This window comes from Prionailurus bengalensis, chromosome X (genome assembly GCF_016509475.1).
Source record: "Prionailurus bengalensis isolate Pbe53 chromosome X, Fcat_Pben_1.1_paternal_pri, whole genome shotgun sequence".
Lineage (NCBI taxonomy): Eukaryota > Metazoa > Chordata > Mammalia > Carnivora > Felidae > Prionailurus > Prionailurus bengalensis.
In genome coordinates, this window is record NC_057361.1 from 33,949,126 (window position 1) to 33,966,188 (window position 17,063).

Below are 17,063 nucleotides of genomic sequence, written 5' to 3' on the forward strand. Positions count from 1 at the left end.
TCTTATAATTGGAAAAAAGTCTTCACGGGACTGCTGTGTAGTAGAATATCTGGTAAATGTTCTTTTACTAGACAGAGAGTCTAAAAAGTCCCTAACACTTGATCGGATATGCTGATGACACAAGTTACAATTCTGAGAAGGACAGTAATTCTGGAGTATCTTTTGAGCCAGGTCACAACTCTCTCTTGGATATGATAATCTAAACAGAAGGCCATTTTCATCAGGGTAAGATTATTCACCAAGTAATTTTTAGTAAAAGATGACCACAGTGGGACCTGTGCCAGAAGTCACCGTGAAAGTAGTTTCAGAGTAGCCAGAGACAAACCGTCTACTGCTCTAAGGGCTGCCCCTGCTTTTACCTTCACCCTATCCTCTTTCCCACCTCCTTATGTTCTACAGTTCACTGTCAACCAAAATTATTTACTAAGCATTTACCATGTACCAGGGACAGTGCTACCTGCTAAAGATCCATCGGAAAGCAAAACAGAAAATAGTTTCTATCCAATGGAGCAGCAGGCCAGTGGAGAGAGAGACAGTCATAAGGCAAATAAGCATACACTTCACTGTGCCATTGCCAGTTACGAGAAATACAAAAAAGGATAAGAAAAGGGTGTTATGTGAGAGAACAGTAAGGGGACATAATTTACCTAAGTGCAGCTGGTCACAAAAGGCCTCTATACAGAAGTGACTAACTTAAGCCCAAACCTGAAGGCTGAAGAGGAATTAACAAGGCCTTTCAGTTACCCTTTATCCACATTTCCTTGTAACACTTCTACCCTGAAATGTGGCCTCATGGGTAAAGAAAGTTCTTCTGCAAGTGGAAAGAGTAACTTCCAAAAAGCAGCGGCATCTCCACCAGACTGTTAACAACTTCAGAACAGGTACTCGGCAGGAGAGACTGGAGTAGCTCGTAAGTTCTCCTAAGCACGGGTATCTTGATTTTTGCATTCATCCTCTCTAATTCTCGGTTTTGCTTACTTTCTCCAGACTCTCATGATGATTACACTCTTATAATTCAAGCAAGAAAGTTCTTTTGCATTATCTTTTACCATAAGTCGAATCAGCATGAATGGGATTACTGAAAGGAACAAGCTATTAAATTCTGGCAGGGCAACCTGACTCCATCTAACGTCCAGCAAATAGATATGCATGCTAAAATGTGAAACATCACTTGAAATTCTTCACATGTTTTTGGGTTAAATTATGTGGATCGCCATATAAAAAGCAGGAGGAGGCAATTCAATACTTTGGTCTTACCACTAAAATGAAAAATAAATTTCACTTACCTTCATTGATTTTTTTAGGTCTTTACTTGTTGATGCAGTGTCTTCCAGGTCTTTTGCAGAACTGCTCTTTGCGCGGCCATACATGCTTCCTACAACAGGATATATTTAGAAATATTTTTTTCTAAGTAATGAGAAGAAGAAAAGTTCTGATGCCCTCAGCGCAACTCCATCAAGCCTGACTTACAGGGTAAATACTAAAGAGGGCGTGACACTGGAGCACTGAACAAGGTCTACAATGCATATTTTCTGAAAGGCTGAGTTAAGGCAAAAAGCCCAGAATGAACTGACCAATGTAGACGTTTGCATGACCAGTACCCAAACACAGCTACAAAGGTAACAGTGTTAGGAAAGACTTCCGGAAAATATAAATTTCCTTTTTTAAATTAAATTCTGTGCACACAAATGGACATGTTACTTTTTAGTGTTTCAAATTGATCCACAAGTTATACAGTTGGAAAATGATCCTTTTTTTTAATAAAAAATTTTTTTTAATGTTTATTTATTTTTGAGAGAGAGAGAGAAGAGGCAGAGTGCAAGCAGGAGAGGGGCAGAGAGAGAGGGAGACAACAGAACCTGAAGCAGGCTCCAGGCCCTGAGCTGTCAGCACAGGGCCCGATGTGGGGCTCGAACCCATGGACCGTGAGATCATGACCTGAGCCGAAGTCAGACGCTTAACCAACTGAGCCACCCAGGTGCCCCCAAAAATGATCTTTTAAATACACTCATGAAGCACATGCATTCTTTTAATTTGATATTATCAACTACTTAAATCTTACTTTTAATTTCTTTTTCACACTTTAGACTACATGCTAAAAATACTTACAGATGATAAATATTTTAACATTTTGCTTAAAATATTCTAAAACTTACTACTCTTTCTGCAGAAGTCAGAAGGAAAACAAGTATCAAGGGAACTATGCCTCCTTCTGCCTAAGTTCAGATCAGATATCCACCGCTATGAACGGTTATTTTTAATGAGAACACAGTAAAAAGCAGACTTTGATGTGGCGGTGTGGAAACATGATATAAGGGTGGGCTGTACAGCAAAAACAGATGATTTCGGTGTAGAGAATGTAGGTCTCAAGGGTAACCACAGTCCCCTCTATTCTGTGGCAACTGTTCTCTGACACCAACAGTCAGGCTTGGGGAAGGACCTGTCTTAAATGTCTGCAATAAGATCAACGACTCAGGTCTGAGCTCCGGGGGGTACATGAGGGGATAACCGGCCGTGGCTCTAGCAATGGGGTCTGGCAGTGCCCATCAGGCATGTAAATTGAGATGTGGGACAAAAGCCTAACTTACTACTACTGATTGAAAAGAAAAAAAGACAGTGAAAAGGCTGTCCTAAACCACTTCACACTGACACACGAGTAGCCATGAGTAATGCGAATATTTTATGTGAAGAAGTTGTGGTGGTTATTCATGAGAACAAATAAGCCTGTGGCACATATTTCTTAGCTTGTTATGAGAGCCAGGTGACAGTAAAAAGGATAAAATAGAATACAGGTATATAAGCTATAATGACTCAGCGACAGCATACATGTGCACACATGCATGTGTATGTATGTGTGTGTGTGTGTTAAGGTATCTAGCCTTTTGGAAGCATGCTTTTGAAGTCAAATGTGTTCACACCTTTTGGATTCTCATTGTATTCACAAATAGCCCGTTCCTCTTGGTTGGTTTTCTTGTCCTATAAGCGATAAAGAAACAATGTAATAAAAAACCATAATTGTGATGGCCTAGAAAATGTCATCCTGGTTTTAGGCAAGGGTTCTCAAGTTCGCCTCCAGCTAACAACATAAACAGGCGACTACTGCTTCACTTTGCCAAACTTCTGCCTTAGATGCCGAGTGGTTGCTAATGTCCCTTCTAGCTTAAAGTTCTATGATTACAAAAAGTGGCAGGATCCTACTCAAAGAAGATTCAGGAACGTTAGTTGGTGTATGAATTAGCTCAACATTTTACACTGTCAGACTGGAGTTTGTTCTATGTTAAAGAGTTTTAGGGACCCCCCCTACCTGGAGCTCATAAACATTCCTTATAAATCTGTCCCTCCCTCTGAAAGAAAATAGTAATTGCTAGAACATTTTTTTTCTCAGTGAGAGGAATGAGTCTTGAGAAAGAAAATGACCTCTATAGCACAATCCCATTTTGTAAATTAAAAATACATGGACATGAATCAACACACGTTTTAAAAGAGGTACAGACACTGAAACCAAAACTGAATCAATATAGTGTTGTTCAGTTTGGGTTTCTGAATTCCATGCCTGTGAAATTAATCCAGAGCAGTGTTAGCAAATGAATGATTTCAAACCTACCAACTGTCTCCTAGCAGTGTCACTCGTGGACAAAACTGCCAAAAAGAGATGATTCTGGGATTCCTAGCTCCACTCTTAGGCTGACTTTCTTTTCCTCGGTGACAGCGCCTCCTTATCCTCCTATAAATCCTTGCTTCTACACCACATCTGTGCAGAAGTGATCACAGCCTCCAACACTGCTGTGAACAGCTTTCACTTAACACACATACATGTAAAGATACACTTAGTATGCGTGCGCACACACACGTCCCATTTCTGCCACCAGTATAGGGCTCCTAACTTTGTAATTTCATCCTTTCAAGAACCCAGTGCTGAACTTCTCGGTTAATTTCTCAACAGTGTACTATACTGGCCTGTATCAGTTGATTTCCACTCAAGTGGGGATCCGAATGCCACCAAGAAGTGTGGAAAGCGTCAGAAACAAAGTGTGCCTAATTCATAAATTTGCCCAAAGCTTTTCCTACAGCACATGAACAAAGTTATTCAGAGAAGTATTTCTGCTCCCAAAGGAAGTTGGGATCTGCCCTCTGCAGAGACCATGGAACCCACATACTTTCTCTTGGGCAGGATACCAGGATTTAAGCACATATCATCATACCTTTTCAGTGGTGTCAATACCTTTTCAACTGAGTTGTCACTGGCTTCATCTGCAGCAACTTTTTTCTCGCCTTTCAGGTACTCATCAATTTCATCTACGTCCCCTAGCTCTTCATCTTCCGAAAATTCATGATCCTGTGTCAAAATTGATAATCAGGGAGGAGTTAAGATTTTCTTTTTTAAAAAAAGAGATTTGATATTGCTGTCACAAATAATTTATACTATCTCAAAGAACACACAGAATATGGATTCAACTGGTGAAGTCAAAGAAATAAAACACTACATAATCTATGACGCATGTCAAGTTACTGTATTACCAGGGCTTTTATGCACATCGTTCTATTTCAACATTTTCAATGGCCAGGATTTCCAAAATTCTATCTGCATCTATGACAAGGTTAAACGGGGGAAAAAAATTAAATATGCTTTTTGAGCTGTCTCAAAAGAATGCTTTTAAACTTTAGAGAAGTTAAAAAGCTTTCTACTGTAGCATTATAACATGATCACATCTATATATTATATTTATTTTCCAAAACATAGGGATTTAAAATCACTCCAGAAGTACAGTTCACTGATATTCATGAGAGAGAGTTAAGTATAATTACTTACATTCCAGGAAGAAGATAAAGGGACATAGGCAGTTTAAATGCTCTGCTCTTGGTAATTTAAAGCAGAGGGAAAACCCAAACAGAGGCAGAACTTAGTCCATCTGGCTCCTGTCCAACGAATCCAAATTATAAGATAACCTGTCTATGGATTTGATACACATAGTAAATCATGTAATATTAAGTATAGGCAGAAAAATATTCGTTATGTTCCGAGTAACTTTACCCTATACTGAGATTTTTTTTTTTTTTGCAGTTTCGTATTTTGGGTGGAATACTGCTTATTTTTTGTCATTAAGGGATCAGGCTCCTTACTGGACTTTTTCCCTATGCTTTTCATTTATGCACTTCACTAAAGGCACAATGGCCCCTAAAATAGGTGAGGCAGTAAGTAACTTGTGCCATTTACTCCCATGAAGAATGTTTTTACAAAGTTCACATGGGCCATACCTGCCTCAGACGATACACACCCTTTATATCCCTTCAACACTATAACTAGCTTCTTATGGTCACCTTCCTAGTCACTATTTGGCCAAGGTTAAGCTGGACACCCAAAGGAATCTTTTCTGGGTGGTTTGAAAATAATGCTTGTAATTAACTCATCTCTTTTCTGGCAAAAATACAAAATGTGAGAACTCAGGCTAGGGAAAGGATATGTTTAGATTTCACACCTTAGTAACAGATGTAAGTGGCATCCTCAGGCCAGTAGCAAAAAGGGTGTGGCCTAACAGCACTGCCACTAAGGACAAGCAATCCAGAAGTGAAGGCTTGAGATTTAAAAGAGTTTCAGAAGTTGCTCTGGGAGGGCTTGACTTAGGTCAAGCAAAGGTCAGTGCATGTGAGAGGGGAAAGCGGGAGAGGAAAACAGAGTGCCAGGGTAGAGAGCTATATTAAAGGATGTGCTGCACATTTAGGTTGGGTAGGGTTAACTACAAGGTAGCTACCATTTACCAAGAATTTCTAAAGCTTTCTTTTTTTTTTTTCCTAAGCAACTTCTATTGTATATTATGCCTAGCCATAAGCACATTATGAGTATGTAAAATGATCAAAGACTACTTTGGAGGGGAACGGGAAGCAGGATTACTGGATTTAGGATTGATGGCTGATAGACAGATGTATTCATGAATGTACATAAATGAAGGCCAACTAGAAAAGAACACTGTTCCTGAGAAGGACAATTTCAGACTGACTGTCTCCCAGAGGGAGGGTCAGTGTGCTGTGTTCCAGCAAAGTCCTCTTCACTTGGAGAGTTCTGCTAGTTTAGCACCTGGGTCAACTCCAGTCATGCCAGTTAACTAAGTATTAATGTAACCATAGGACAATATCATGAGATTACACAAAGTCACATGACATTTTGCCCTATTTCAGAAATAAGCAAAACACTCATCTCTTTTATAATAAACTATAAATTTACTCATTAACTTTATGAAAATCTGCAACAACGAACAACTGCTGGAATGATACCGTCTTCTCAATTTGAGAAAGCTCTTAGAAAACATTTTCACTAGAAATCACATCAAGTGTAGCATGTTGCACTTAAGCACATTGAAAATTAATCTACTCACATCTGGACAACTACTTTAAATCACATACAGTACTTACCTTCAAACCGAAACAATTTAGGAGAGACTGGCAGAACACTATCATTTTACAAAGAGAAAGGGTAAAGTTTAAATACATTCTTGTCACCAGAAGCACATAAGACATAAAGCAGTCTAGGATGGTCAGTGGAAACGCATGCTGTGTTGGGACCACAGTGAAGAAGTGATTAGGCCTGGCTCTCGCAAGAGGACCGTTGTCTCATTGGTCAGACACAACACGGGGAGCTGCAGTCTTGGATCTGGCCCAGGGCCCACACGTTTTACATTTCTTACGGGAAATACCAAGAAACCAAACGTTCCTCGTGAGGTTTCAGCTGGCTTAAGAATACCATCATATCGTAAACTTGAAAAACTAGAGGTTGCCATCAGAAACTGGCACAGTGGTCACCCTGGGGGGATGGAAAATGCCTGTAAGAGGGATGAAGAGGAGCTACTGGGGAGCTGACAGTGTGCTCCTCCTTGATCTGGATGTTGACTATACGAACAGGTTCAATTTGTGGAAAATACACTGAGCTGGACATACATGCATGAGATATGATCTTTTCTGTATATATTATATTCCAATAAAGAGTTTTTTAAAAAAGTTTTGAAAAGACACTGTAAAGTGTAAAATTTTGTGCTGCAATTCTGGATTTGTGAGATGCCTCAATGTCATATAGGGCAGACATTTTCCAGCTAGGTTAATAGAGCATTAAACTTTGTACCTACATCATACCAGGTGGGGAAGCGTATATCCTAAAAGCTCAATTTCAAGGTTTTTTAGGACAAGAGGGGTTAATATGTAACTTCATGTTTATACTACCCTAGAAATCACTGAGGCAGGAGGAGAGAAGGAAGGGCATTCAATACAAAGACCTAACTACTGCTTTCCAAGCTCTGCTCCACCAATCACGGCCTGAGCAAGGTGCCTAATTAATGTAACAGTTTCTCTGTTAAATGGGAGGATGACACTAGCAACACCTACCTCGGCGGGTTTATATCAAGATTAAAAAGATTATTTACAGAGAAAATAACAAAAGCAAAGGATAAGTATCTGTATATAAATATAAGCAATTTAAAAACATATTTGTGATTGTAAGACTCCCTAGTATACACAGAGGAATATCAAAAAAAAAAATCCCAAGATGCCTGGACACCTTTTCACCATAATGTCCCAGATCTTATCATCAGAAAGTAATTGATTCAAAGTGTACACTTATTTGTTCTACCCTCTTAGACATACCCCTTGATTCTTGCCAGGAGCCCGGCACCTAGAGCAGCCCAGGGGAGAAGGCAGGGCCTGTCAGGAGCAGGCCAGGATGACACGGAAGTGGAGGGCCACTCTGACTGGGCTGTGGGCCAGTGGTGCCTCAGGTTTCCAAGAGAAGTTTGAAAAACACTGCTTCAGTATAGAATTTCTGGGTATTTCAATGTTGGCAATGGCCTCAAATGTTAAAAAAATCACTGTGTATGCCAAACAAAGTAAGTCTGCAGGCCAGATTGCACCTATGGGCTCCCAGGTGGACCTCCAAATTATTGGCTTTGTCACTACTTTATAATCCCTAAACGTTTCCTTCTTTCTATGTACCAAAACCCTTGGCTCATTCCTAACCCAGTATTTTCACCGCCAAATCCATTCCAGTTTGACTCTGACAAGCAGGCCTGCAAAAGTGAATATAATGCCCGGCATACAGAACTTCTTGTTGGTAGGCAGTTGTTATGTGTGGAGTTATTCTTTAACCTATCTTGATTAAAAAAAAAAAAAAAAACCATTAGGACACAGGAAAATCTGTTGTCCTGTGACAGCAGTGATGCCTAACTGTGTGAGTACCATCAGCTCTCACCATGCTTCAAATGTTGAGGATGACCCATGGACGGTGTGCATAGTTTCACTCTACCCCATATTTAAGGGTATATTTATCATTATTGCAACTCACTTCATTCCCACAGATCTGTGTTAAGCCAATTTGGGGGGGCAGGGAGGGTAGCTATGTGGTATTTACACAGAAGTCAGGTTCACAGGACTAGACTCACACATATCTGTCAGTGACCTGGAGATGCACGAGGGTAGTTCTGCACCTGACTTGATGGGAGTCAGAGGGGACAGAGTGACACAGGTTACCATTTGCTGAGTACCACTAACATGTTTCATGTGTTAACTATCCAAAGACCTTTCCCTTTATAAAAAGAAATAAGACTCAGAAAAGTCAAAAAAAAAAAAAAGAAAAAGAAAACAAAAGCTTTTCCAGGTATTCACACAGCTTAATCTGTGAAGGGCTGGAGTTTTGAATGCAGGCCTACCAGGTGCCAGGGCCCAGGCTCTTTCCCAGCTCTGCTCAAATAATGTGAAAACCAGAACCGCCACCCTCAGAGCTGTTTCCCCCACCTGCTGAAACTCAGGGCATTGTAGGCTCTTCCTTTTTGATGATAAGCTCACTTCAAGATCCTATGCTTGTATAGCCTCATACAGAGTAATCGCAGGTAAAAGTCTAAGATGGTTTTTCCCACGGCACCGAAGTCCCTGTCCCTTTTTCTCTGCAAGGCAGGCTTCCTGGGGATCTCTCTTAGCAGGCAGTGTGGGCTCTTGCCTGGCCTCTGCCGGGCCTCTCCCAGACCTCTCTGCTGCCCTCCACCACTGCTTCCTTGGCTTGGGCGGCGCCTCTCTTTCCTAGAAAGTGTTCCTACCTGGCCTCCTTCTGAGATTTCCCTCGCTCAACCTCTCCGTTACCTACTGATGTTTCCTCAAACTCTGTCTTCAGTTGTCTTCCCTTCGCACACTGTGAGTGCCGCCTCTCACTCAACTCCGTGCTTTTAACTCCCCGTGGAAGTCGGTAATGCCCGGCCATCTCCCCTGAGCTCCAGGCCCAGACGTGTATCTGTCCGCTGGACACCTCCTGGATGAACAAGGCCCAGCAGGCTCCTGAATCTACCCCTACTCCTCTGTGCTCAGCCTTGGTGAATGGCACACTTCCTACCCAGTTCTTCAAACAGAAACAAGAAAAGCTTGGCCTTTTCCCTCCCTCCAACTTACATCTCTTTACTAAGCCCTCCAATTCTATCCCTGAAGTTCTCTTGCTAACACATGTCCCCGACTCTGTCCACACTGTTCTAGTTCAGCCCCTCTTCTGTCTCTGTCTGGTCCCCTAGAGCAGCCTAATTGGCATCCCTAGCTCTGGTCCTCTTCCTCTCCAACCCACCGTCCATACTGCTGCCAGAATGTTGCAAAAGGCCAAATGTGATCATCTTACTCTTGCTGTTTAACAACTTTTATAAACACATAAGGCCCTTTGCCTCCTTACCCAGGACCAAAAGATACTCTAGGCTGCAGTCACACTGAAACACGCTCATGGCTCCCATCAGCCTAGAAAGCCACAGATTTGTTTTCGGACCCTATTTTTCTGTTTGGGTAGTCCTAGCTAAGAACACGGGGGTATTGGGAAACACAAGGGCACTGTTAAGCCACAGCTAGAGGCAGAGCCCGAGGAACTCCTTTTACCTGGTGTTCTTTCAAGCAATCTGTACCTACCTAATGTCCCTGACAGGTAAAAAGGCCACAGGAGTTGGACTGCAAGCAGCCCTCATTTTTGGAGATCTACCTGATTTTGGAAAGCTTCTGTTCCCTTTTTGGTGCTTAGGTACACGCTTATTGGTTGAGTGAATCATAGGCACCAAGTATGAAGCCATATGTCAGGCACAACAGAAGGAATGAAGGAAGGAGGAATCAAAGTGCCTTCCTTTACGGCAGTCTTTTATCTTTATATACGTGAAGAGCAAGTTTACCTCTATAATGAAGTAACAGAAGACATTTCATTGCACTCACCTCAAGAGCTGCTATTCAGCGGCAGCAGATGTTTCTGTGGTACTCCTTCATAGCTTACCTTAAACTATTTTTCTGCCAGAGTCCTCACCCGGAACTGTAACTCAATGGACTCTACACACACAACTCACACTGGCCTCAGTAATGATCAGTGATAAATGACAAGAAAAGCTTAATCAACCAGCAGATGGGGATGACAAGGAACGGAACCAATTATTCCAAGCTATTTAACCAAGTACTAACTCACATCTCAAAATGACTAGGCCTGTGCTCTTCTGACCAGAACACCGTGCCTGCATGAGCTACCCTTCCTAAAAGAGCACAGAACATGTTTTTGGCCAAGGCAATGTGAAGAAATGGGCAGGAAATGCTGTTTAAAAGCGGCTCTCTAGACCAGTTCCAATACTGAGATGGGCACGTGGTAAGAACTCCATTTCAGCATTGCTGGCTGATGACGTGTTTGGTGCAAGAAGAATGTCCACACCTTTTACATTAGTAACTTGAATGCAAGAGTTTCTTTTCTCCCTGAAGGCTTTTCCTTTATGAACTCCTCTTCAATCATCCATCTCAATCATTTTAAGTCGACTTTTCAATAACCATGGTAGGCCCTTGAATCGACAACACAGCACATGCACTTTGTCAAAGTACCAACTCTACCCCACTGGCACTTACTGACTGTGGTAGAATTTGGTAGAACCCTGTAATGCCAGATTAGCATATTTGGTTAGTTAGGGGCAGCAACCACGTATCCCTGCAGCTAAAACAAAATCTACAATTGCTCCTAGGAGTTTCTTCTCTTTGTATTCTAGTCTCTCTCCCCAGATTCTTGTTCACGGAGAATCAAATGCACAGAGGATCCCATTACACAAAATTCACAGGAAGTTTACCATCAAGATCTTCCTTGATAAAAGAAAGTATAAGAAATCCCTAATGCCCAAGATATGGAAGGGACTGGAGCAGTGAATCCATTGAAAATGGAGCTATGAATAAAGAACGATCTGGTTGCATTACACGAACTGAACATTGTAAGGGAAGATTGAATTTACACTAACAGAAATCCAGCCTATCTAAAATTCAATACATGATGTTAGTTTCTTTTTCCACAAACAATTACTGATGGAATACACTTAATGTTTATTTTCTTAAAACATTCTGACAAGCAATAAACTGAGAATTACAGAACAGTCAGCGAAAAACAGGTTGAGGGTACATCATAGACACTGGGAATGAAGATTCTGACAGTACAGTTAAAGCTCAGAAGTTATAGTTTAGAAATACAGAATGACAGAAGAGACATTAAAGCCGTCCTAAGTTTCTAAGAGTCAAGAACAATATTTTATAGAAACTCAATTAATTTTAAAGTATAATTTTTCTTCCTTAAAAACCTCTTCTGCAAATAACAAACACGATGGGAGTAAATCAGCCTGTTAGAATGAAAGAGTCTGAGAGTTAAAAGGGATTGGAGTTCTATCATCCAATCTACTCCATTTTACACATGAGGAAACTGAAGCCCAGTGGGGAGCTCTGCCTGAGCAATAAATACTTAAAAGTTGTGCATACTTCCAGAATAGATGCTTAAGTTCATCTCCATTTCATGAGATACACTGCCAGTTGCCCAGACAGTAACTGAAAGACATCACATTACAACCTGAGCCCTGAATCCAGCTGTCACTTGGTAAACTGTTGCAAAAAGGACACATAAAAGGTAAAAAGACAGCACTACTTTTTAAAAATGTGAATCTTCCATTTTAGCTTTAGAAAGCCCTAAAAAATCTTCAGAAAATCTTATAAAATTATTCTATGTATAGGCAACTTGTAATCAGAGACTGAAAGAAATGTGTAAGAAATGAGATGTTTTCATAGCCCTTAAGGATCTGTGCCATCTTTAAAGGGGTCAGTTTGTATATACAAACGCAATACTCCTATAGTATACTCCGATTTTCTAACTCTGCCCTTAATGAGGAATATATAATGTTAACTATCTGCTATGACCATTTTCTAGTGATAGATTTATAATTTAGAGGGAAAATATACCAAAATATTGGCTTAAGAGGAGCCAAATTTACCAGTGCTTTGTGCTGTCTTATCAGTCGTTACTGTACCACACATAAAGTGACCATGACATAAAATCAATTTAATACAATGTACGGAGTGCCTATTACGTGTAAAGTGTTCAAATTATTTGGCTGGACAATATCAGGTCAAATGTAAAGCTTGTCACTTCAATTCTAAATAATGTGGCAATACATTGTTCCAGAATTTTTCGGAACCTGGTGGCCCATTTTCTAAAACTTGTTTTGACTGCACTGGCATTTTGAACCTCTGTACCTTGTGCTCTTTCCGCTTTCCCCCTGTGTTAGTAGTAAACTTTTTGGGGTATGCCTTATTTTTGTCATATCTCACAGACCCTTTGATTTTGCTCACTTTGTTGGACTCTCTTCCTTCACCCTGCCTTTCCTGCTTTTCCTTCTTTTCATCTCCTATCCCCTTGTATTTCCCTTCTTCTTCCTCATCGTCCTCTTTGTCTTCCCTCTCCCTCACTCCCCACTCTGCTTCCTCCCCCTCTCCTTCCTCCTCCCCTTCTTCCTCTTCCTTGTCCCCCTCCCCTTCCCCCCCTCTTTCTTCCTCTTCCTCCCCCACCTCTTCTTCCCCCTCGCCTTTCTTCTCTTCCTCCTCCCCTTCCCCCTCTCCTTCCTCCCCTTCCCCCTCTCCTTCCTCCCCCTCCTCCTCTTCCCCCTCTCCTTCCTCCTCTCCCCCTTCCCCCTCTCCTTCCTCCCCTTCCCCCTCTCCTTCCTCCCCTTCCCCCTCTCCCCCTTCCCCCTCTCCTTCCTCCCCTTCCCCCTCCCCGTCCTCCCCTTCCCCCTCTCCTTCCTCCCCTTCCCCCTCTCCTTCCTCCCCGTCCTCCCCTCCCCCCTCTTCCTCCCCCTCCCCCTCTCCTTCCTCCTCTCCCCCCTCTCCTTCATCCTCTTCCCCCTCCTCCTCTCCTTCCTCCCCTGCTTCCCCCACTTCTTCTTCCTCCCCTTCTCCCTCTCCTTCCTCCGCTTCTCCCTCTTCTTCTTCCCCTTCACTTTCTCTTTTCTTTCCTTCATCCTCTCCTTCCTCCTCTCCAACCTCCTCCCCTTCCTCTTCTCCTTCCTCTTCCCCCTCTTCCTCCACCCCTTCTTCCTCTTCTTTCTCTGCTTCTCCCTCTCCTTCCCCTTCTCCTTCCTTCCCTTCCCCCTCTGCTTCCTCCTCTCCTTTCTCTGCTTCTCCCTCTCCTTCCCCTTCCTCCTCCTCCTCTTCTTCTTCCCCTTCTCCCTGTCCTTCCTCTTGAGCTTCTTCCTCTTTCCTTTCTCCCTCCTCCTTGCCTTCTTTCTCTTCTTCCTCTTCCCTGTCCTCTTCCCCTTCTCTCCCCTCCCCTTCCTTTTCATCTCTTTGCCCCTCCCCTTCCCCTGTCCCTTTATGGTCTTGTTCCCTCTCCCTTTGGTCCTGGTCCTCCTCTTCTTCTAGGTCTTTCTCTCCCTTATCCAGGCTCTCTATTTCTCCTCTTCCCTCGTCTTCCTCCTCTTCCCCCTCCTCACTCTGACTCTGTTCCACTCCAGAATTTCCCTCCCGCTGGATTCCCCCCTCACCTCCAGCTTCAGGCACATCCTCCTCCACCTCTCCCCCTGGCTTTCCCTTGCCCTCACTCACCTCAGTTCTGTCTGTAAGGTCGTCTGACAGGATCTCTATTTCCTTCTCCTCTTTTCCTTCGGGCACCTCCACATTTTCCTCATTTGCATCTACCTCTTGCTTCTCTATTTCACTTCCTTCTGACTCCTCTGTGCCTTCCTGCTCCTCTGGGATCTCTGACAAGTGCCCAAAGTTAAAATTATATTTTGTGATGAATGTGGACATTCTGTGTTCAGTCTCTTCCTCATGCCTTTGTTGAATAAATTTCCTGCTATACCACAAGTTTTGGTCAGTTTCCACTTCATCATCCTCTTTCTCTCCGCTACTAAATTCTACTGACTCGGGCTGCTCAGAGCCATCAGTGATACCTTGCTGACTTTCACTTTCTCCTTCCATGTAACCGTCTGACCCTATAGATTCTCTTTCACTGTCAAAGATCACATCTTGCTTGTTCCTCTTAACGTCCTCAACAAAGCGTTTACTCTCTTCATCATCAATATCCACATCTCTATTTGGTAAGTCGTCAAAGAACATATTCATATTTCTTAAATTCTCTTCACTTTGTCTCATATCCTTCAGACCTGCCATTTCCGGCAGCTCAGCTCCTCTCTCAGACACTGCTTCTTCCGTGTCTGAGTCCTTCAGACTTTTGCCTCCATCACTTTCCCGTTCTATCTCTCTGCCATCAGGTGGGTAAATACCGTGCTTGCTCTCACATCTAAATATCTCTTGGCGCACACCCTTGGCATGGGTGTCAGCCTGAGGCCCCGGCTGGCCCCACTCCTCACCTAAGTCCTCATATGAAAACGCGCGCCCAGTCCCAGGTACTGGCAGCATGTACGTTCCCTTTGCCACCAGCTGTCTATATACTTTCCCCTCTTTCACCGTTCTGGACGTCTCTTCACTTGCACGCTCTTTACTACCATCATTTTCAAAGTGAGCTGTATGCTGCTCCAGTTTCTCGACTGTTTCTTGTTTCTGCAAATTTTGTGAAATAATTGTCATATGACTGTTAATTGACAAAGGTTAACTTATCTGCTACAAAATACCGCCAAGATTCTGCAACACTCTTAAGTGTCGCTGGCGGAATAAAAAGCGTCCAGTTTGGCCAGATGCTTTGCTCAGATGTCGCTTTCTCTAGAGATGATTTATGCTACTCTCTAAGTCTACGGGGCAGCCGGTTCTGCTGTGGTACCGTGTCTCTGCGTCTAACCTGCACATTCTTACAACCTGCTTCCGTTTGGCCGTTACTCACACAGTACCATCGATATTTCTTCTCTACCCCTTTTCTCATCCTGAATCAATTCTCAAATGGAGTACACTTCCAGACTGATTCTGCAGAATACTGTTAAAAATGTACACTTCTTTTCCATGCAATGCAGTTTCGTTTTTTCCTACCTTCCCTAGTATTTTAATTGTCAAACTGTGATTGGTCTTTTGATTCCATGAACTTCCCAAAACAAAATAAATGAAAACATGAAATTGCTACAAAATAGAAAAAATGAATAGCTTATCTCTACAAGAAAAATCTGAAATGAAAACAACAAATGAAATCTTCTTATCCACATACTAGATAATATCATCTTTCTTTTCAAAACAATTCTTTGGGTTTTCAAATTTTTAACCCTTTCCTTTTATCTATTGTACTCTTTAATTATAAAAACTTGCATATGTAAAAGAAACCACTATGAGGAAAAAAATACTTCAGGTAAAATGTAAGATTTTTATAAAAGTTATGAAACTAAACATTGTGACTCAAATGATACATTAAGAATATGAAATTATTTCCTGCTGGACAAAATAAGGTAAAAATCAAATTGTTGGCCTAAATTCTACAAGCTAATGAATTGAAATATTTGATGAATTCAGCTCTCTGGATTGTAAAATCTCATGAAGTCAAGTTTTAAAAATTGGCATGAGTGCTAGGCCTAGGAAGAGGTCATTTTTTTTTTTTGCTTAAAAAATTATTAAAACAGCACAAGTTAAAAATTAATATATGGAAACACTAAAATAAATCTTTTTCTGTTCACTAGAATAGGTCTCGTCAGGCTTCTACTTAAAAGGACTATGTGTATAAAATATATCTCAGTTTAAAAGGAAATGATTTCCTTTTCTGTTTGTTCTAGGTCCTATTTACAAAGTCACAATTCTTTCCAGAGCCCTAAAGAGAGACGGAGGCCCAGATGCCAGAAATGATTTCTACATGCATGTGTCTTTATTTCCCTAGTACAGTAAGGCAGCACGGAAGAGGAGAGCCTCGAGTCTAAAAGAGGAAGAAAATACATAGGAAAGATATCTGCATGGAAGTATAGTCAGTCAACACTCGCTGGGCTTCCTCGGTGTATGACGACAACAGCTCTCCCATATTCAAAAGGAATGTTGTTATTGGCCAGGCCTCTCAGCAAACTAGAGATAAGACTAAATGAAGACTGGCACTAAATTTTTATAATTCAGCGAGACTCTCTTGCATTTTGGTTAAGGAGTTTTAGTTTATTAATGTGGCAAAGGCACTGGAAATGGAAATGACATGTTTTCTATAAGCCTTCTTCCTTCAATTTATATTTCTCCAATTTACTTTTCTAATCGCCAAACCCCTCTCCTCCTTTCACCTCACTGGTCCTCAAAGCCAGGAGAAGCAAAGGATTTTAGGGCAGGCCTTTATCTCGACAGGGTTGTGAAAACCAGACTATCCCTTCCTTTTGCTATTCATTTGTTATTCATTAAAAGCCTCCCTTTATCACCCAAGCGTGGTTTCTGATTAATTTCCAAATGTTTAATTCTGTTTTTATGCTAGCAATTCCTTGACAGATTAAAACCCATTCCACACATTGGAAAAGCAATTATCAAATATTTTCACTAAAACCAGCAAATTTCAGAGCTAGAAAAGACCTTTTAGGTCAGCATGGTAACTCAACCAAAGTCCTACTCAACCCAAGTCTGAGAATTGTTCCGATAAACAGTACCTCTTCCAGTATTTAGGAAGTGCCGTAATAATCCTTTGCTTTGATGATAAGAAAATACTGCTATTATGACTTGTTAGTGATACCAATGAAATTCTGTCACTCTTTCTGCACCACAGGAAATATATTCCAACAGAGCAGACCCAAATTGAGGCTATCTACAATGTATTCCTGTGTCTGTTAAAATCTAAAGTAAATGAATACTTATCTTTCATGTGTTCTTTCTAGAAACCTTTCAACAAAAAATGT

At 41.6% G+C, this 17,063-nt stretch overlaps 1 protein-coding gene across 5 annotated transcripts in view; it reads right to left on the minus strand.

Moving 5' to 3' along the window:
• Positions 1-17,063, minus strand: part of RPGR (retinitis pigmentosa GTPase regulator) — a 53,339-nt gene that overhangs the window by 8,044 nt on the left and 28,232 nt on the right. For 2 of the 5 annotated variants that reach the window (XM_043570449.1, XM_043570450.1), the window contains exons 14-17: positions 13,876-14,832; positions 4,223-4,336; positions 2,919-2,976; positions 1,287-1,375 (exon numbers count right to left, since the gene is read on the minus strand). In XM_043570449.1, coding sequence (XP_043426384.1) covers positions 1,287-1,375; positions 2,919-2,976; positions 4,223-4,336; positions 13,876-14,832 — 1,218 coding nt within the window. Of the gene's footprint in view, positions 1-1,286; positions 1,376-2,918; positions 2,977-4,222; positions 4,337-6,987; positions 14,833-17,063 lie in introns of those variants that run through there. The other 3 variants (XM_043570451.1, XM_043570448.1, XM_043570447.1) reach the window with 3 other exon arrangements.